The sequence below is a fragment of the Manacus vitellinus genome, unplaced genomic scaffold, assembly GCF_001715985.3.
Source record: "Manacus vitellinus isolate BGI_N305 unplaced genomic scaffold, ASM171598v3 scaffold_30_pilon, whole genome shotgun sequence".
NCBI lineage: Eukaryota > Metazoa > Chordata > Aves > Passeriformes > Pipridae > Manacus > Manacus vitellinus.
In genome coordinates this window covers 9,154,938-9,176,575 of record NW_021940291.1, presented here as the reverse complement: position 1 = coordinate 9,176,575, position 21,638 = coordinate 9,154,938, and the positions used below count along the sequence as shown (strand labels likewise).

The 21,638-nt window shown below is 42.5% G+C and overlaps 1 protein-coding gene across 1 annotated transcript in view; it reads left to right on the top strand.

Moving 5' to 3' along the window:
• The first annotated feature begins 5,353 nt into the window (after window positions 1-5,353).
• KIAA1549L (KIAA1549 like) overlaps window positions 5,354-21,638 on the top strand; it is a 72,134-nt gene continuing 55,849 nt past the window's right edge. The window contains exons 1-8 of the mRNA XM_018076135.2: window positions 5,354-5,681; window positions 8,461-9,075; window positions 10,461-10,573; window positions 12,041-12,260; window positions 13,272-13,405; window positions 15,861-16,023; window positions 19,139-19,198; window positions 20,744-20,895. Of these exons, the coding sequence (XP_017931624.1) occupies window positions 5,468-5,681; window positions 8,461-9,075; window positions 10,461-10,573; window positions 12,041-12,260; window positions 13,272-13,405; window positions 15,861-16,023; window positions 19,139-19,198; window positions 20,744-20,895 (1,671 nt within the window). The 5' untranslated portion in view covers window positions 5,354-5,467. The remainder of the gene's footprint in view (window positions 5,682-8,460; window positions 9,076-10,460; window positions 10,574-12,040; window positions 12,261-13,271; window positions 13,406-15,860; window positions 16,024-19,138; window positions 19,199-20,743; window positions 20,896-21,638) is intronic.

Genomic DNA, 21,638 nt, shown 5'->3' with positions numbered 1-21,638 from the left:
ATACCAGTCACATCTGATCTTTCATCACTCAGTGATGAAAGCAATGGTAAAGCAATAATAAGCAGGAAACATAAGAAGGGGAAAACAAATGCAGTTTTGATTTAATAGTGGCGTTGTTTTTAAGAGGAGATGCAGCCCTAGGACAGTGCTCTCTAGTACTGAGTAGAGTGGGGTAAAGTGGTAAATAGTGTCTCAGCAATACTTGTAAGTAGGTGGTTGTTTTTATGTGTGTTTATAAATAATTGTGTTTCTCACAAGTTTTCAAAGATTAAAGATTTTTAAAGATCCTAGTTGAGCAAAATATGTCATCTTCTTTCCTACCTTCTGTTAAAAAAGATTATTTTTAAAGTTATTTTTGTCATCCTTTCCCTTAGGGCTATGGTTACTCTTATGTAGATACTGTTGTATTATTAAAATTTAGCCTTTACAGTTGAGGATTATTTTCTATATTTTTTTTCTCCTCAGAAATGAATAATTAAAGCAAATTTATTTGAAAATTGAAATCCTCTCCTCAATGTGCTGAAGGTTATGAAAAGATACATACCTGACCTGTAATGGGAAGATGTCTTTGTCAGTCATGCAATAAAATTTCCAAATGTCCTCTTTATCTGCCTCACTCTTAAATGTTAGTGATCCAGATGATCTGTAAGTAATGCAATGGAAGTCAAGACAACAAAAGTCTTCTGTTATTGAAGATCCCTTTCAGCTGATATTTTGCGATGGCTCAGAAGTGGCAAAATGATGTTTCTCTCCTGCCATGGCAGTGAGGGAAGCTCTGGATAGTCCCTGTGTTCCCTTCAGTAGAGCTGTAGGCTGTTATTCCATTGATATTCTCATACTTTTTCTTTGTTTTTTTGCTTTAGGCTTTTTGTGGAGGGAAATGTTCAAATCCCAGATATTTGATTTTTTGATTCAGTTGGAGCTGAATTTGTTTTGTGAGCGTGTTAACAAACAGATACTCATCTGTCCTGGGAGGAGCTCTGCTGTGGGATCCTCCAGGCTTCTCCCTGGCTGCTGTTCTTGCTGTTCTTGCAAACCACGAGCATTGCTGCAGCACCCACAGAACTCTCACCTTGCTTGTTATAGATCTTTGCCTTATTATGGCATAAAGCAAACAGAACCATGGTTTCAAATATCTGCAGTACAGATGAGCAATTTGATCTCTTCACATACTGCACTGGTGTGTCTCCACCTCTGTGCAGTTTTGGGCACCTCCATATAAGAAGGACATCAAATTATTAGAGTGTGTCCAGAGCAGGGTGATGAAGATGATGAAAGAACTTGAGGGCAAGGCTTGGAAGAAGTAGCTGTCCAGCTTGGAGAAGAGAAGGCTGAGGGTTTTTTTCTCTTTGCAGTCTACACTGTCCTCATAGGTGGCGGCAGAGGTGGGTGCTGATCTCTGGTGACCAGTGACAGGACATGAGGAAATGGGATAAAACTTCAGGGGAAGTTCAGATTCAACCATAGGAAAAGGTTTTTCACTGAGAAGGTGATCAGTGACTAAAACAGGTTCCCCAGGGAACAACAATCCTGCCGGTGTTCAAGGAGCATCTGGATGATGCTCTTAGTCTATAGTTTAGCCTTATAAGTCCTGCAAGGAGTAGGGAATTGGACTTGATGATCCTTATGGATTCCTTACAACTCGAGATTTTCTGTGATTCTGTGAAACAGAACTTACAGGCTTACTGGGATATATGGGCATTTTCATTAGCCACTACTTTTTTCCAGGGGAGATTTGCTTACCAACTAGTTGTCTGACTGGAAATAACCAAACCTGTGTGAACAATAACATTGCAACTGTGGTGTCTCAGGAGAAAGGGCAGAAGTCGTAATTCATTACCCTTTTTTGCTGTCACATATTAATTACTTGTGTGCATCACCTTCAACCTTTGGACAGCACAGAGTGCTACCCTTTTTACTTGACTAGAAGGAAGGGATGAGAGTCTCTTCTGTGTTCTTATTTGGTCCCTATCACTCCTTTCTGTGTTCACAACGGGGCTCAGAAATGCTAAAACTGTGATTTTCTGTAAACTGGATCAATTTTTAACTTCCTGCTGTGACATATTAGAGATGTTTCTCATTACGGCTAATGGAAATAACCCTAATCGATGATGGTCGTTGTAATGAGGTTACTGCTAAATGGGTTTTAGGATTGTTGGACGTGGGGGTTAGTCAGTAGCCTGAAGTATGAAAGAATAACAGGTAATCCAGAGGCACAAAGAACAGCTACAGGTGTGTACAAGCAAGGTTCAGTGGTGGAGCACGGTGGGTGGAGTTCTCATTGCAACTTTTGTGTTGATTTGAATTAGTTGTCTTTTCCTTCATCAAGTGTGTCCAGCTGCTGATAGATGTAGAAGTGAAATGTTTTCCTGTCTTCCCTTTTTCCATGCTACAGTCCTGGTTTGCTCAGTTTTCTGTAAGGATCTGTAGCAGTTGGTATCATCCTAACAATTCTCAAGCAAAGAGTATGTACTTCAGTTTAAACTGCCTGCATTGCAAGGGTAATCTTGCCTTTTGCATGCTGTGTGTAGTTACTACCAGGATGTTGAATTTATGGCAGAAGTTTGAAATAGATAATCAATATCTTTTCATAGGGGTAGAATGAAAGAAAATTTGCCAGCATCATACATAGGTTTCAGAATATTGTATAATTTTCTTGAAGCTTAAGTAACTTGAGAGCTTCACTTCATTAATGGCCATAAACAGAGGAATTGGCAGTTGGTGTGGAATGGAAGGAACAAGAACTGAAGGACCAGAATTAAGCAGTGGTTATGGGATATTTTTATTCAGCGTTTTACCTCCTTTGCAATATTTGAGCTTTTTGTAACTCCTTGTCAAGATGCAGTAACATCAATTCAGTGCTTTTTTTCAGGTTGTGTTTTCTCTCTTCTCGTAATCATTCTCATTAAACCAACATGTGAAGAAACACGTGAGGGATGGTGCAGACTGTGTGCTGATTGATGTTGACTGATTTTGCTATTTTAGAAAACAAGAGAACGTTGACTTGTTTAATTCCCCCTTAGGACTCGTGCTAGGACTAAGTGCTAGAAAAATCCCCCATGAAGGCTTTGCATTCACTTTTCAGTATGGCCTTTTAGTTCTGAGGTGAAATAAGACATTTAGAAGTGTAACAGATCAGGTAATGATGACTTCATCAGCAGAGATGGCCTCACAGAAATTTAAGCTGCGGCTTGCCTAGAGCCTTACTTTGCAAAGCATATCATCTGGTTCTTAATTTCAAGCATGTTTGAATCCATTCTAGTTGAGCAAAATATGTCGTCTCCTTTCCTACCTTCTGTTAAAAAGCTACCAGACTGTAACACGGAAGGAAAAGCCACCAAAACACAGTCTAGAACACAATGTGCTTTCCTACAAAGGGTGGAGCATTTACAATGTCAGAAACCAGGCCACACCAGTCATTTGGGTCTCTGGTCCCCTGATGACACATCACTAGGGCCCCAATACAAAGGCATCATTTCTGTGCTACAAACCTCTCCTGGTGGGTCAGGTTCCCTGTTGGACTCTGGAGCCTTCTGTTCAGCCCACTGACCTTCTGGTGGAGCTTCATAAAGGCAGATTGGGCTCCCCCTTAGCCTGATGATCTCTCATTGCCATGGGGAGCCCCATGTCTGCCTACCTCTACTTTTTTCCAAATCGCTACTGTGCAAGGTAGCCTGTGTTAGGTGAAAGGTCTGGACACTTTTTTGGTTGCTAGGAGGGCAGAGCTCTGTTCTGTTGACCATTCTGGAGTTGTTTCCCAAAAAAAAAAAAAAAATTGCTTCTGGAGTCTATATTCATTCTTGCATTTTAGTGGAGGAGATAATAATGGCCATTCTTCACCACAGCTTAATAAAGCTCTGAAATACAAAGATGTAAAGGAAGATATATCATTGGTTTGGGTCTTCGTTTTTGGTTTTGTTGGGGTTTTTTTTGTGAGGGGGGTGGATTTTTATTTATTTTTTTTTTAGAGAAAATGTCATGCTGAACATAATTCCAGCACCCTCCTGTTGAATGCAGACAGGAGCCTGAGGGATCTGGTCTAATCATCTACTATGGCCTGTGCATATGGATGACGGGCTGCGTAGAAATTTAGGAAGAGAAAAAATTGTAGAAAGAAAGAAGCTTAACTTTAAATAGGTGCAACGTGACCCATTTTCCTCTCTTGCACCATAAGGTTTTTTGCTGCTGGCTCCTGCCTGTGTGGGCTGATCCCATTTGGTACTGTTGGCTCTACTGACCCTTGGGTTTGTGGGTGGCTGGAACTGATGTCTGGGTCATTTTATGTGTCTCAGGATCTGCCCCTGGTTGCTCTTCCACACCATCATGCTGAGTGATTCATAGGGGTGTGGAGGAGATTGGCATCCTCTGTGTCTGATCCAGTTGTGCTTCAGTTGGAGGGCAGGAACTGTCTCTGCATTGTGCCTCTGCTTAGCTGTGCAAGGGGACACAGAGCCTGGCAGGGTAGCCAGTGCCAGGGCTGAGTTTGGATCTATTGTCTTCACACGGGGGAGGGGGGAAAAAAAAGCCCCCCCCCCTTAAATTTTACTCTTGAGTGAATCTTAATCTTTAAATTACTACAAATGTGAGACTTCCTATGCTATGATTTGAGAATAACTGTAATCATTTCAAGAAAACAAAGCCTAGGAACATTATGGTGTTGAATGTAGAGTAAACTGGTGTTTGAAATGATGTGTTGTACATCTGCACATATCAAAAAAGGAGTTTAATTTCCTAATTTGTTTTGGATCTTGCCCCCCTCTCCTCATGTTCATCCCTATTTTATTTTCTTCCTTTTGTGTCTATAATTGCATGTGTTATTAGAACTGGCAAGATGAGCACCTCCAGATGTATCCTACAGGAATGCAGCCAATGCTGACTCTATTCCCATGTCAGACTGCATGCCAAGTCAGTGAAGCTTGGTTGTCAAAACCTATACCCTTTCTGCACTGCTTCTAAACCCATCTTCTCACATAATATTTCGGCACAGGGTGACTCATGATAACCTCAAGAATTATCCCAAGCTAAGAATGTGTCTTTTACTGTGTTGAAACATCCCTGTTAAAAGTAGGATTTTGAAATGGTATGGCCAAGGCAGCTTTCCTTATTCTTCTGTCAGATGAAAGGAGCTGAGGGGTTTGTAATCTGTGTGTTGAACCTTTCACTGGGTTTTGTGTTTTCTTTTTTTTTTTTCAACATACTCTGAATTTTTATGCACTTTGAATACAAAGGAAAAATGTTCATTTATTTCACTAAACATAATGCATTTTGTGTAGTGATTTCTAGCAAGGAGACAACTTCTCTTCCTTTTGGGGAAAAATATATTAATTTTAGTTATTATTTTACAGGTATCAGGCGACAGCATATCAATGATGCTCCTTCTACAGGATCTTTTCCTAATTGGAGATCTATACTATCACCAACACGGCCTTCCACAGAAACTAAGACTTCCTCAATAGCTGATATTTCTATGGGGCAGACTTTGGAGAATGCAGACTTGCTTCAGATGATAAAAACCACGCTGACTGGCACACGTACCAGGACTTTGGATCAAATGCATCTGTTGCCCACTCTGTATCAAGGCAGTGGAAACAGTGCATCCCAGGAACCTGCTGAAGTTTCAGCTGAGTCGCCTCTGAGGTCATCATCTCAAGATGCAGATGAAACAGGTTTGCCTCAACTTGGTATGTTTGCCACATTGTCCCCTACACCATTCGGGTACAGCTGTGCCACTTCAGCTAATGCCATTAAAAACACCCTCCATTTCAAAAGAAAGCTCATCAGGATCAGTCATGCTTGCTCCTGTTCCATCACCATCATTCTTCCTCATTGGTAATTCGGTCACCTCATACCATTAACTTTTCTAAACCAGCTGTACTGCCCATCAAAGTGCCTTTGTCTGCAGATCCTGAAGGTTTCGTCAACACAGATTCAGCCAGCTCACAGGTTAGTGAAAGCAGAAGTAGTCCTCTAAGTGTGGTACATTCCAGTGTGGTGAATCACAGGAGGGGTCCCCAGTTCTTTACAGGGGCCAGGCCTTTCATTGGATTGACAGCAGTGCATTTCATAGAAATAGTGGGAAAAGGGTCTCCTTTAGAAAGAACCTCTTTTTCATCTATATACTCTGATATTCCTGTGTCAAAAATGCATCAGTCTCCCCTGACAGGAACTTCCAAAAGCTTGTCATGGTTACCTAATGAGAGTCTGTGTAATGTGTCTTCTATTGGAGTAAAACCAAACACTCGGCCATTTAGGGCAGCACTGACTGACAGAAGTAGTGATATCACTCTTCTGTCACCATCAGCTTTTCAGGATAAAGTAGAGTCCCTACATCACTCTTCCATCCTGTGGTTACTCCACATCTAGTACTGCAAATGAGTCATCCTCAGTCTTTCACAGCACTGACTAATTACACTACAGGCTCTACCCCCCTCTACCTTTCATGTCATCAGCTTCTGAGAGCCTGGCTGAGGTCTCCAGCTCAACTGAGAGCACGTCTTCCCTTTCACTGCCAATATAACTTGTTCCAGATGCAAAGCACACTCGCAGTGCAGTGCTGCCAGCCCGAGCGTTTAGAAGCAAAACAGATTTGCTCTTTAGAAATGCAACACGCTCCTCTCCAACAAACCCAAGGTCTCCCTTGCTAACTGAGACAAATGATGTGTTTACTAGGATAGCACTCAGAAACGGTCCCAGGGCAGCAGCAGCCGACCAGGATACATTGCAAATCCCTTCGACTGCTGTCTCACAGCGCTCGGCGGTGGCTCTGAATCAGACTTCTGCAGAAGACCTGACTGATGGATCTTATCAGACAAACAGCATGTAATTGCCAACTGCTCCTGCCTCTACTCTCCCAACTCCTGGTGGCTTTCCTGTGGCAAGAAAAGCGCAACAGCCTTTTACGAGAGGAGTGACAGCAAAGATGTCCATGAACTTTAATGCTAATAATGTTCTGCCTTATGGAACTCAGCTTTCCAAAGTTTCTCCAGACATCCAAACCAGTATACTCTGCATAGGATCAAGAATACTAAGCACTGTTTTGGAAATGGCCATGACTAGTCTTGATCTAGCTGCAGTGCCATTAATTCCTTTTACTACAGGCCTTTCAAAATCTGAAACTGCTGTCACAAATACCTCTGCCACTAATGTTTTTTGTGACTGCACATCTTCCACCTGCAGATGCAGAAAGCCCAGATGTTAAGTGAAGACAGAAAGATGAGAGTGCCCACTGTTGTGACCACACATGCAGAATATTCACCTCTGGGAGCTTTAAGTCATTTAACCTCTGATCAGACTTTGCGTTCAGTTGATAAAAAGCCACTCGCCTGTCATGCCTCCAGCGTGGAGTGTGCTGCCATCACTTGTTTCCATGACAACATGATGGACAGCCACAGTTCTGGCTCTTCCAGGATTTCGAATGCAGACTTTGAAAGCAATTTAGATCCTGTCAGCCCTCCTCAAGTCATAACTTCAGCTTCTACGTGGACCAGTAAAGCTTTGCTGTCTTCAGCTGGCATTAGTATTCCTTTGGTAAAAACTTCAGTCCAAATGGCAATAAGAGAAGTTCCTTCAAGTACTTCTCCATGGGAAGCTGAGCATCACGCACCACACTTGGTAGTTTCAAGTCTGCAAAACAAAATTAATACAAATAGGCAGCCACTCTTCTCCACCCCTTCAGCAAACTATACTTAGGCATGCTATAGTCAAAATGTTTCAAATTTACCCTTTGCTGAAAAGAATAGTTTTTCAGAATTAGATACATTTGCGCTGAAAACATCTCCTGTTCAATATTCATTCCTTGTTACAGCACTGACAGTGCCTGACCTCTTGCAAAAAAAGGCATGGAAGGAAGCAAGCCTGGAAATGTTGCTAATTTCTTCACTCTTGGAGATGTTCATATCAGTATACACGATAAAGCATCTCTGCATTTACATGTGCCTTCTGTTGATGCTGCAGGTGCTCTCCCTAGCTCTCTAGAATCCCAAACAAGTGATGCTGGAAAGATTATTTTACTGACAGAAACGTTAAACACAGCACCAGCGTTGGCTTTTCAGCTCACTGAAAACTTGACTATTTCAGCCACCAGCAAAAGCACACTGCCAGCCCAGTGCCCCTCTCCTGTAACTAAGCCTTCTGGCTCAACTGTCCTGTATAGTTTTATTTCAGAAGTCATTGGTTCTGGAAATTTGCCAGAATTTGCAGACAATCAATTAGAGTCCTCTGGTTATTTGTTTATGGTTGATAAAAATCCAGCTACATTCAGTGTAGAGTGGGGCACAAGTGCTACAAGACACAGTGTAGTTCCCAGTAATATATCTAATAAAATTACCAAGGGCATCCCATTGCAAACCCTGACCACCAGTGCTCTGCAGTCAGTCATCATAACTTCTGTCCATGCATCACCAACACAGCTAGAGTCTCCTTTTTTGCCAAAAACCAACTTTACCCATTCTGTCCTTACAGTGTTATCTGGAATATCTTCTGGTGCAATACCTACAGTAGGAACTTCAGAAGCAAAACCACTAACAAGAAAATCATCTCCAGCTTCACCAGTGCCAGCTTCTTCCTTCTTTTCTCTAGGCACTGAAAACACACCTTTGCCATCTGTGATGGCTTTAAGCACACCGACACTGACCCTAACAAAAAATAACACTGCCACAAAATTGACATCGGACCTAAGCTCAGTAGGAACACGTGCAGATTTTCCTTTTGCAACGAGAAACACAACTGCATCACCTGTGGACGTGACAGCCCTGCTCATAACCCCTAAAAGCAGCACGGTCACAGCCTCCACACCCGCACCCACAACCCATGTACCAAGGCAGATAGAAACCACAGTAACTGACACCCAGAAGTTCCCGAGCTCAGACATCACCAAAACGTCAACCCCCTACCCACTGACAATTACAGCAGCTTTGACATCTATTACAGCATCAGCGAAAACAACTAGGCTTCCCCCTACTCCAGTGGAAAACTCCTCTGCTCCCTCTGAAACCACAGCAGCAGCGGCTTTCGCTAACATGACAGCAGCTCCCCCCCTGGACTGCCGGCTCTCCGACAACCTTATGGTTAAAACAGGTATGTGGGGACACTCCATTTGCTGAAAGGGCCTCGTGTGTCTGTGAGGGGCAGCTGGTGAGGAGTGAGAAATGCACTCCAGCGTCAAAGAACGTGGGGGCATTCGTGATTAATCTGGCGATGAGGCTGCTGCACTGACAAACCAGGTGGATAAAAGCAGGGTTGTTAGATAGGAGTGGCAGTGGCTTTATTCGGGGCTTGGATTTTGCAATGAATGCGTCAGAAGAAGTGGTGAGATCATCAGGTGCTCTGAAGTTCAGCAGGTCACTGCAGGGATTTAGCAGAACCACCTGTGTGGAGGGACAACCCGGTGAGATGTGGTGGTTTGGTCTCTGCTTTGCAGTGAGGAGTCTGTTACTGAAGGGGACAGTGCAGGAACCTGCCTCAGTCTTCGGCCCTCTTTACATGCAAATACCTAATTATGTTTTAAAATGAACGCCTAATGCTGTCATTAAAGTTTCATTTGAAAATAATAAGCATTCAGAATTTCATGCTTCAAAATGGGAGGATTTTGAGCTCTCTGCAAACAGTGCCACTTCTGGCTCTAGCTGTTTTTTTCATGGACAGTTTTTCCTTAGCTATAAGAAGTCTGAACTGAAGGGGTCAGATAGGTCCCTTGCCCAGGCTTATGGTAGCACAGTGCAGCACCAGGAGATGTGTGCATCTCAAAGATCTCAGCAAAGAAGAATAGCTATAAAAAAATGGTTTATGATCTTGTATAGACCTGAGTGGTACAAGGTGAAATGAAATAAGCAGCTTTTGGACCTAATGTGTGTTTGATAGCTGCTAAATATCTACATCAGTAGTGTGATGAGTACAGCAACTATTTCTAAACATAGAAGTAGCTTGTATACAGTATAGGATTGAAAGTACTCAAGTGCAACTGTAAAGCTCTTTCTGCAAATTATAAGAGAAAAAGATAGTGATAATGTTAATAAAGAGAGTGTACAGATGCTTCCTAAATGGAAAAATAATTGTAGCAGTGGAGAAACACATTTCTGTGTTTATTTAACTGTGGCCATGAAGATGTGAAGCCTGCCTGTGCAGCAGGCAGCTCAGTCCCCTGGGAATGCTGCACCAGTCTGTCCGTGGGCAGTCGAGTTGCCTCATACCTCACTTGGAAAGGCAGCTTGGCAAAGACTTGTTGTTGCTGAAGAAATTGAATTTGTTAGACCTTGCTCTGGAAACAATGGGCTATTGCCATGGGATGGATAGGGAGCTCAGGACGCTGCTGAGGCCCTGCAGTTCTGTCTTTGGAGCTGCTGCTAATCCTGCAGCTGCTTTTATGATCCCTGCACAGCCAGCCCCACGTAAAAACAATTAGAGGAAGTAAACGAGAGCGTGGTGATGTCTCAAACCACCATGTGGCTTTTGTTGCTCCACAGTTCTGTTTCTGAACACAAGGAGGATGATGATCAGCAATGCCTTCAGGGAGATGGTGAGAAAAGGACTCAACCAAGTGCTGAGACAAGCGTTCAACCAAAACGTCAGTGCTCAGGTAAGCATGCATGGCTTGCCTTCGTGATCTCACTGAAACACCTCTCCCACCAAAGGAATCCCAGCTGGCTGCAGCCCTAGTGGTATCTCTGGTTGCAGGAAGCCCCTTTGAGGGGAGCAGTGAGCTTCTCCTATGGAGAACAGGCATAGGCAGCACCCACTCTGGGCTCTAAAAACATAAGGAGTATTCCAAAGCTTTTACCAGTTTATTTGATGAAGAAGAAGAGAGAAATGCAGACTTCTTTTTAGTGTGTTCTGGGAAACGATTACTGACAGCAGTGTCCTCTCCCCCCTGCAGCTCAGGAGTGACTCCTGACTCACAGGCAGCTGAGTGCTGTTCTGCTCAGCTTGGATCAATGGCAACAGCATGGCTGGTAAATGGGATGTCAGTGCTGTCAGTCTGCTCCCTGGTTTGAAAACCTGGTACCTGACAAGTGCGATTCCACGGGGATGAAAATCCAGAGCAGGGAGAAAGCACATTTTATTGAAAATAAATGGAGGTGATGTGTTCATCACTTTGCAGCTAAATTGCAGGCACCTCTGCACTGCTGTGTGTGAGAGCAGGCTCGGATGGGCTGCTGGGGTGCTTTTCTCTGGGACACAGGTTCCTGTTCACTTAGGTAGGGATTTGTGTTATAAGTTATCCTTACCAAGCCCCTGAGAAAGAAGAAAGCAATTTTGCTCAAAATAGAGGGCACCAAGTTGACTTCAGTCCCCACGCTTTATTGCTGCAAGTGCGGACCATGTTAGTTGGTTTGGGAATTGTGTGTTCCCGAGTCTTGGCAGGAGCAATAAAAACTGTCAGGTTTTGTCCCCTACCTTTTTGTAAACTTGAGAGGAGCTGCCTTTTGGTTGCCAGCTAAAACCTAGTGGGGAGGACCAGTTCCAGGGCTAAAACTCTGTGGAAAATACAGAGTTCAGAGGTAAAACTCAACTCATGTTTTGGCTCATAGTGTGTTCATTCTTGTGGTTTGTTATTTCCACTCCTGTAGGTCCACTTGCAGACTGGACAGTATAGCAAAACAGTATAGAAGTGATAGCCCAATCAAATATTGAAAACTTTTACCTTTGAAAAATCTGCCTTCAAACTTGCAGTGACAGACACATGCACAAAGTCAGTGAACTTCAGGCATGAAGTAGGAGCTGGAGTTTCTCTGGATTCTCTGTATTTTTACATGCATAATTAAAATATCCCAGTATCTGTACATGAATGAAGCCCCAGCCTAAACTGGAGGTGTGACAGCTCTAGTAGCAATACTGCACTGCTTCAATTCAGAGCACATGCTGCGAGGGCTGGGCCTGAAGCTCTCTGAGCAGCTCTGCTAACACTGTGTCTGACACGACACTAACTGATCCCATGGGGTTTATAGGGGATTACAGGATAAAAACCCCGCAAGGAACCCATATTAAGCATGAGAAAAGTCCCATCAAATAGCGATAGAAATGTGCTTCCCTGCGTGTGTCTTAGGTTGAAATCCTGGAGCAATCGAGTAACCTAACGGTTGGTTACTACGTTACACGGGGGAGGCTGGTTTTCATCCCGGCTGCTGTCACCGAAAGGCTCCTGGCGTACGGCATCAGCAACGCCACGGCAGACATCAAGCAGCACGTGCCACATCTCCAGGCCGTGGTGGCCCTGGCCTTGCCGTGGAAACCCCTTCCCGCGTACCACTTCCAGCTGAAAACAGGTGAGCCGCGTCCCGCCTGCCCTGGGGTGGTCTGTGAGTTTGTGGTTCGGTGCCCAGGGACGGTTCCTGCCTCAGCCCCTGCTCTCCAGTGCGGTGATGTGGCAGCAGGACGAGCTCTGCTTTGGTTTCCTGGCACAAGCAGGACAGCCAGTGTGGGCATCCCAGTCCTTCCCGGCGCTCTGCTGTCACAGCCATTGGCACTGTTGTTGTGAGGTGAAGTGGCTTTGCATTAGGGATGAGTCACACCGATACGCTTGACTAACACTTGGCATTTGGTTAAATGGACTTCAGTTGATGGATTGTGCAGTAACCTGTGTGTTCCTTCTGGGGACAATCAGATGAGAAACATGACTATAGGATATATATACACACACACACACACTGTTCTGGCTGGACCTATCTGACCTAGGTCCCAGCTGTCTGACCCAGGGTCACTGTTTAACCCTCTGTGCTGTACCAAGCATCACTGCAGACTAATTGCAGTGCAGTATAAGCTGTGAGAGGGCAGAGAGTGCTGTAAAACAATATATTAAATTATAAAAAGATTTCTTATGTCTGTGCTCACATGTTTATATACACACAATGCAATTAACAAGTTAGGTACGTTTTTCTTAGAATCAAACAGAGTGAGAATCAATATTGTGATTGATTGTTTTGCAAGAGCAAATGACCTGCAAGATTTAAGACTGTAACTTGTCTTTTAGAATAATTTCACTACTGCCTGGCTCTGAGTAAATATATGCACAGTGAACTGGTCTTACCATCTTATATATTACTGCAGAAACAATCTCCACTTGTTTATGGAGAGTATCAGCTCTAATAATGCAATTTAACTCTTACATTTTGTCTTAATTAAGGCTCGTTTAGTGCATTGCCTGAATGCCATCAACTGATCTTATGTGGCATTAACTTCACCTGCTTAATTTGTTAATTGATCATTTTGCTCTTGGCATTGGAGGATTTATGCAACTGAGAATACTTTGGCCACACGCTACTATGTTCCTTTTCCAGAGCTGCAGTTTGTGGGTCAAACAGACAATATTCAGTCATGCAAATTTATTCAGACCATGGAACAGCGACTACAGAGGGCATTTCAGGATGCTGAAAGAAAGGTCCTGAACACCAGCAACAACTTAACAGTTCAGGTACTATGTTGTGTTGCTTTACCAGTGCCTGTTGCCAAACTCTCTGGGTCATTCTTTATTATTCTTTGTGTTTGTATTTCAACATAGTGCCTTGGCTAGCCACTGTGGGAGGAAGTTCATGCTTTCATCTGAAATAAGATAGTTTTATGTATTGCAGGAGAACTTATAAATGGATGATTTATAGAAGACAGGTACTTTTTATGAGTTTGAGTTTTACTGTTTGCAGTTAAGTCATTCAAATGAAATTCAAATAAAAACAAATGTATATTCTTCCAAAGTTATATTTTTACTGAACATGTTATTCTGGCATGTTAGTTGCTTTCGCTGTGGCTATTCAGGTATAAGGATGGTGACAGGCATAGCTGTTTGTAAGATCTGAGCTAATGGAATATAATTCGTTCTCTTTTTTTGGTGTGCATTCGGTTCCATACTCGCCGACAGACACAAATTCACCACTAAGGACTTGATTTTTGCAGACATTTATATGTATAGAGGGCCAACACCCTTATGCTCTGTGCCATACTTCAGGAAAAAAGAAATTTTCCTCTGGGTGATATTATATGTATTTGACTCACGATAAAACTCTGTGTATGGACTTGTGCTCCTCAGAATGGTTTGTACGTAACTTTCCAGAAGGAGAAAATTGGCTGTCGGGGCTCTCCTCAGTTACTTTGGTGCAGAGAAGGCACAAAAGTGCATGGAAACAGATGACCTACCACAGTAGGTAAAGGGATTATCAGGCTTTTCGATAGCTGGACCTGTGGCACTCAGGGGAACTTCGTGGTGACTAATTTGCTTGAAGTGGAAAAGGCAGATCTCACAAAGCACCTAAGCAATTTTGTAAAGAGCCCTAGTAGAAGGTGGTAGTTGGGTTTTTTTTTTTTGTGGGTATTTCCAATTTAAGAAGAGATAGGATGGAGGTCTTGGAGGCAAGATATAAGCTGGGAAGTAAGAGGCTCAAGGGTGTGATCTTCATGATAAATTTTTCTGAAATCGTTTTTCAGTGCCATGCAACAGGCTAAGTGCAGCAGAAAATGGTATGAGGGTTTTAGATTAATTACAAACTGAGGAACAGCTCTGAAGCAGACAGAGCCAATTCAGAAAAGGCATTGCTGCACTTACAAGAGCAGAGGGAAGGGTGCAAGGGGGGTAAAAGGCGTGAAGCAACTTCCGTGCAAGGAGGAATGAAACTGGCCATGGTTCTCCAACCATGAGTGCTGTAGTGAATCAAGAGTGATCACTTGGAGCTTCCCATAACAGAACTACTCATATTTAAGAATCCTTAGGAAGAGTCCTTTCACACAGTGGGTGATAAAGATGCTACTGGAGAAAAAACCTGGAAATTACAAAAAGCAATTGGCCAAAAATATACAATAAAAAGTCATCAGCCCTGTTTAAACCCAAGCATATGACTTGTGGCTCAGACCAGAGCTGTGGGCTAACCTTACACTGCTGAAAGCAGTCTTCTCTTCTTCTGTGCTCACTCTCCAACCATTTGTTCCTGGCCACTGGTGAGCCAATTGTCTAAGTGGACATTGGCTACACAGACCTTTGGTCTGACCTCAAACTCTTCTGATGTTTTTATTATACCGTGCTTTCTGTTTTTACTTGGTGATCCAGATGATAAAACCGGAGTATTTAAATAACATTCATGAATGCTGTTGGTCCTACCTATGTCTAGCCAAAAAAAAAAAATCCTTCTTGTCCTAGGACGTAAGTTTTCTGAGAAAACATATTTTGATGGTGGCTTTTTTTTGTTCCTGCCCTGCCTTTTCCTCTCTGCTTCCTACATGAAACTGGTGTCTGAGGAGATGATCCAGTAGTTGCTAATTAGAATTGGTCCTTAAATGCAGTCTTCAGGTTTGGGCTCAGGAAGAGATGGGCATAGAGCTAACCTGGGAAGAGAGCAGGTAGTGATATGATGCTAGGAACAGAAGAGACATGATATCCCTTTATTTAGTATGGAAAAGGTGTGGATGTAGATAACTGTACTAGGAAGGCAGCAAAGACAGCAAGACATACAGGTCAATTCCTCTGCATCAAGCAATGGACAATTTTTCTGATAAGAACCCTCTCCTTCATCTTACATTTCTTGATAAAACCAGGGAAAAGTAGTTTCAGTCCTGACTGCATCCTTTCTGCCTGCTGCTGTCCTCCAGGAACTCTGCATGTGCTAAAGTAGGGATTAAAGTATCACACAAGTAAAGTTTTACACAATCATGTTGAATGAGACCTATCTAATCCGCTGTTCAAGTTAAGGTTTCCCCAGTTTGTTTGCAGTGGCTGGGTTGTTGTTTTTGTTTGGTTGGTTTTGTTTGGGCTTTTGCGTGTTTGTTTTTCAGGGTTTTGTTTGTTTGGGGGATTTATTTGTTTTCGGTTTTGGTGGGTTGTTTTTTGTGTTGGTGTCTTTTTGTTGCTGAAACACAGCAACACGTTATTTCTGCCTCTGTTTCAGATTTTGAACACTTCCAACGTCTCCCAAGCTGTCACTCTGTTTTACGTAGTGAACAATCGAAGCACAACTCTAAATGGCACTATTTCCAGCAACCTTCTTAATCAGCTGTCAGCTGAGCTGGTGGGGTTCTACCTCACCTACCCACCTCTCACCATTGCTGAATGTAAGTATGTGCTTCCCAGCACGCAGCTCTTTAACATTAGCCAGCACCAGGCTAATGTTTGGCAAGCGCCCTAAGCTGTCAAACTCACAGATTGCAGGTGGTTTTTCTGACTATTTTAAAAATATTTTTTTATTAAAAAAAAAAAGGAGAGGGGGACCCAGGTGGTTATTTTTTTTTTTTCTAGGTTCAGTGTTTACTTTGGCTGCTAGGAGCAATGTCAAATAATCAAGAAAAACACATATAAACTGTCATTGGTAAAAAAAAAAATCCAACTCTGTGACAGGTTCCAAACAAAATAAAATGGTGGTTTTATGTAAAACAAAGCACAGAAGGTCCCCAGTTCCTCATTTCAGGAAAGCTTAGCACAGCACATGAACTTGAGCTTCAGCATAGCCCTTTACTTCAGTAGAAGCCTCAACCCCTGTGCTTGCTCCAGTGGCTGGGCTAAGATCAGGTTGTGAGTGTGTGTTTGGGCAGTGGGTAAGCTCTAGCCACGCTTCTTTGTTTGAGAAGTTGTTGGTGTATTTGCTGAATTTCATCCTCTGATGAAAAGTGGTCAGAGCTCTTTAGCATCAATAGTTTGCTTGCATTCCAGTTGTTAGGAAGGCTCTGAGGTACAGAGAGCTGGAGACAATTGTGTGGTATATATGCTTTCCGACTCTGCTAATGTCTCTGAAATGATTAAAGGGACAAGACTTTTGATTATGGGGATTTCTGTTTAATCTGCTTGTTAATGTGATGTGTGAAATTAAGCTTACTGCAGAGACAGGTTATCTCCAGGTTCACTGGAGATCAGTGTTCACTGGAAGTGAGAAGAGACAGGGACATGCTGGTAAATCGGTGCATGGTAATGGACTGGTAAAGGAAGGGCAGGTTTCAGCTGATCTCACTGTGTGTAAATCTTCATCAGATGCTTGTTAGATTTGAAATACTGTGTTCAAACACCAGTAAAGATCTGGTTAAGCTTCTGGTAGCTTTCAAACTCACTGCCAAGGCTATGCAGTGGTTTGTAATTTTGCATTCCACGAGCATTGAAATAATTGGGCACATAAGGGTAGAGTCAAATTTGCCTTTATGATCGGAACTCTGAACTGAGTGGATTTGTAGCTTTAGGTAAAATTACCAAAATGCATGTTCATTTTCTGATTCTAAGAAAAAGCAGAAGCAGACTATTGGAAAGGGAGCGCTGGGGAAAACACAAGTTATCTTTTTTCGTTGGTCCATTTTGTTTGCAAACAGCCCAATAGCAGAGGAGTTCTCTAGTGCAATTGTTCATGAGCGACTTGCACAATGAGCTGTCTGTGGGATAAGTGGTCACTCTCTGCTGTGAGGCAGTCAGGAATCACAGCTAACTGTGGTGATTGTGCAGATCTGTAGAAAAGGAGGCGTGTATGTTATTCTTGAGGCATTAGCTATCAGATTATGGTATTTGCAAACAAATAGGTGAAACTGCCCAATGATGAGCTCTTGAGCTGCGTTGGTGCACTTTTGTATCAGAGTTTCCATCACAAGGTAAGAGACACATCTCAAGGTAGGCTTGTGTTTTCACAGTCTTTCCACAGGCAAGAGGAGGTGGAGGGAGGCTGTTGACAAAGGAAGGGATGTAGCCCATTCCTTATCAGACAGGATCCTTCCCTTTCATGGCTGGAAGGTGAACCTGTCTGTCGAGTGCCCTTTGTGCAGGACTTGTCTTCATGGGGCATCCAGGAGCACAGGGAGAAAGCTGGAGGAAGTTTTGATGATGGCTGTGCTCAGTTCAAGTGTTCAGGCTCCAAAATAGGTCTGTTGCATAGGAAGAGGATGATGGTGCTTCTCACAAAGGCAACGCAGGCATATGCTTAGTAGTCAGGAGCTGTGAAAGCCATTTGTCACACCGCAAGACTTTTGTGGTACTGCAGTTCTCTGTTGATCCCCACACATAATGGAGAGACCTGATAAAAGTCTTTAGCTGGTGCTTCTTTAACAACTAATGGCTTATATTTCATTTTGGAGTTCTTGGTTTTATTCCCAGTGCAGCAGCTGTACTGCAAACTCAGAACTTAATGCAAGCGTAGTGTTTATGGCACCAGACTGATAGTGTGTCTGGAAAATGTTTCCTTTGAAGAGCGTTTGATGCTTATTCATGTGGCAGTGTTGTTGTTTCAGTTTATCAAACAAATACTGCGGTTGTTCTCAGAGCATGTTATTTCCCAGTAGGCTCCAGTGGCTCTTCCAGAGCCTTTGCAATCTGTCATGGAAATGCACAGCTCAGGGCACGCTGTGAAATCCCTCCTCAAAAGCAGTTCCTGTGCGTAATCAGATCCTCTACAATGTTTACTATTTCACGCCACTTTGGTGTTTAAAAATCAAGGTAACTCAATAGCAGCACATCAGTGTGCAAAGCATGGATATTTTCTGAATTAAGTTCCTAGTATTAATGCTTTCCACGTTGCATAAATCTATTGAGAAAAATGCTGAGCTGTATAATGAATTAGCAGCATATTGAGCTTTACAGCCTAATGCACTTTGGAGATGGAGAAGCAAACAAAAGGCACCAAAATGGCAAATATCAGTTTCTCACAGATGTAAACACATATGGTAGTAATACCTTAAATGGTGTAGAGTGAGAGAGAGCACCACACTCCAAGGTGTGTTTGCAGTTTTGTTAGTCTCGTTTGTAATTCATGTGGAGTCTGATCCTGGTTTATTTTAGCACTATTTTAGGTTAAAACTGTGGTCTGGGTTACATAAGGATTAATCAGAGAAGCAACATGGAATCCTATCCTGTTTTCTGCAGGGGATAAAGCAGCAGAAATGTATAGAACATGGACACACACCTGTTACCTATCATTCCTGGTACTGGACAATCCTGGGCTTTGCCCCAGACAATGTACAAGCCAGCATTTGGGCAACAGGAGATGTATGTTCTACTTTGTATGGCAGCGCCTCTTCTGTTTACACTTAATGTTCTTTTTCAGAGAGAAGAGAAATCGTAACACTGAAAATTATGCCTCTAGATCTCCTCTTGGGCCACAGTTCAATTTATTTATCACTGTCTAGTTAGCCAGTTTCAGGGCATGTAATGTATAGGATGTTGGAATGTTATGACATAATTTCAACGCTTTTATTTTTAAAGCTTTGGAGTATCCAAACCTCGATGTCTCGGAGTCAACTAGAGACTACTGGGTGATAACAGGTACTTTTTAATCTCCTTCCCTCCCCCATGCACTCCAGGTGATAATTTTTAGTGTTTGTTTACATAAACACATCAGTGCAGTATTTTTAGACAAAAATAAGTGGCTGCCCACTGAAGCTGCCTGTTGCACTCAACTGGGCAAATGTATTTACAGTCACTCTGGGGCATAACTGATTCATCATCCTGAACGGCCTCATCTCCTGCATCCAACACCCGCCTCAGAATTTATAGCACTTTGGTTTAAGCACTTCTGGGAGCAGCATTATCTTCTCAGAGTTTTGAAACACAAATAGACTGTTTGTTAGGTTTTTTTCTTTCCCTGGGTCTTGGATTTAAATCTGAATTCACAAGTCAAAAGAGACTTGTAGACATAGCCCAGGAAGAAAGGTGAGCTATTAAACCAAGGAAGTTTGTTATGATTTGCTGACTGTCTGGGTCTGGAGATTTTTGCCTTTTCATCCAAAACATTAGGCACATAACTTTCTGTTGGTGGAAAAGAAGGTGCAGAGAATGCTCAGAGGCTTCAAAATACTTTCTTTATGAAGTCATTTCACTGGTACCACATTCTCATTCACAACCATTTTGACTTCAGAAATGATAACTGGGCAAGAAAGAGACCCTTTCCCCCAGACATCTTTCAGTGAGTAGATAGCAAAGCCTTTTTAATTGGTGTGTCTGCACCTGGAATTGTTTAATGCTCAGGAGAGCAAGCGAAAAGGAGTCTGACATGAAACGGATTTGATGCCTGTTATATCTATTCATAAATTTGATATAAAATGTCTATGCAGAGATTATGACCCTCTGAGAGAGTGCTACTGCTCTTCCCCATATGGGCCCTGATAATCTCATCCTTCATTTCTTGCCTCTGTGCACCTACTGCAATGGAGTAGTATTGATATTACACTGGAAACTTTGTTTTCAAAAAAAATCACGGTGGTCCCAGTAGATTTTTTTTTTTAAATAATATTGAAAAGATCATACATATGTATGAATTGAATCATCATGCCATATCACTTTTTTGAACTTTATGTTAATCCAGTGTCTTCTAAATTTTACATTCATTTATGCTTCAGAAATGTTTATTCAGTTTTTGGTGCTCTCAAACCAGGGTATTTTGTTTCAAACTGAGTTGTACAAAATCCTAACTTCTGATTTCAAATCTGCAGGAGGGGAGTTTGGTTTGGTTTACAGGAGCATCTGGCAATAAGCATTAAACCAGCAGCTTGCAAATAGGTTTTAACTTACTTTTTACATTGAAGATCATAGATTAGGTGCTTCCCAGAGCCACTTTGGTAAACTGAAGGCCTAAAAATGCTTTTTGAGGATTTTATTCTCTGAAACATGACTGACATTATCTGAGAAGAACAGTGCAGGGGCTGAAATAGAAGGGTGTTAGGTACACATTGGGAATTCCTGAGGGGGTGTAACAGTGCCCAGGTATTTTTATTCTAAGCTGGTCAGTACCTTCCATAGAACACGTGTTTATTTTACCCGTCCACGTAAGATACGTGCTGATATGTGGTTCTTCTCCCTTCATTCCCACAGTTATTCAAGGGGTCGATATGGCCTTACTGGGGCTGAACAACCAGAGCTTTGCCCGGCTGATGGAGCAGCGCTTGGCCCCGCTGTTCATGATGTCCCACCAGCAAGGGAGGCGATTCAAACGTGCCACCACCGTGGGCAGCTACACTGTGCAGGTGGTCAATGCCGCGCCGGTTGCACCTGGATATGTGTTAAAAAAAACCCACCAGGGCTTTGCTTTCACGTGTCCAGCTTCAGTTTGTGTAAAAGATGTGCCTAACTGGGTCGAGATTTCCTGTGTTGTTGTTTTTTTTTTTTTTCTCCAGAACATCAAAGCGGCAAGGGCGAAATGCGTGGCATTAATGATCATGTCTTTTTCTGCAGTCAGCCCCTCATCTTCTAGAAATCATCATTAGTTAATCAGTGTTAATAAATATTTTCTCTCTGGTTGCTATGAGGATTGGTACAAAGTACATGTTTTAGCGTAAAGTCTCGTATTCAGCATAATGAAGAGTTCCAAGCTTTTATTCATCAAAAAAGTTTCCTAGGTAACTCAGAGCTAGAACTTCTTTTTTGTTGGGAAAAAAATGTAAGAGGCAGCCTTTCTGCAGGGTTAGTCATCAAACCATGTGGCCACAGATCACATGAAGTAGAGATTTTAGACCTGAATAATTTATTAATCATCTTTCTCTTATTTACAGCATTTCACATTCAGTATTTTGAAATGGTCATATTTTGTTTTCTTACCAATTAAGCCAACTGTTATTACGGACAATTGAAATATATGTTCTTCAGTCTTCAAAAATTAGACAACAAGGTGTTGCTTTTTCAAAAAGTTACATTATATTTTTCAATAATTGATTGCTGTGAGATATAAACCCAAGCTACTACTTTTGTCATTTGCCCACAGTTCTTTGTG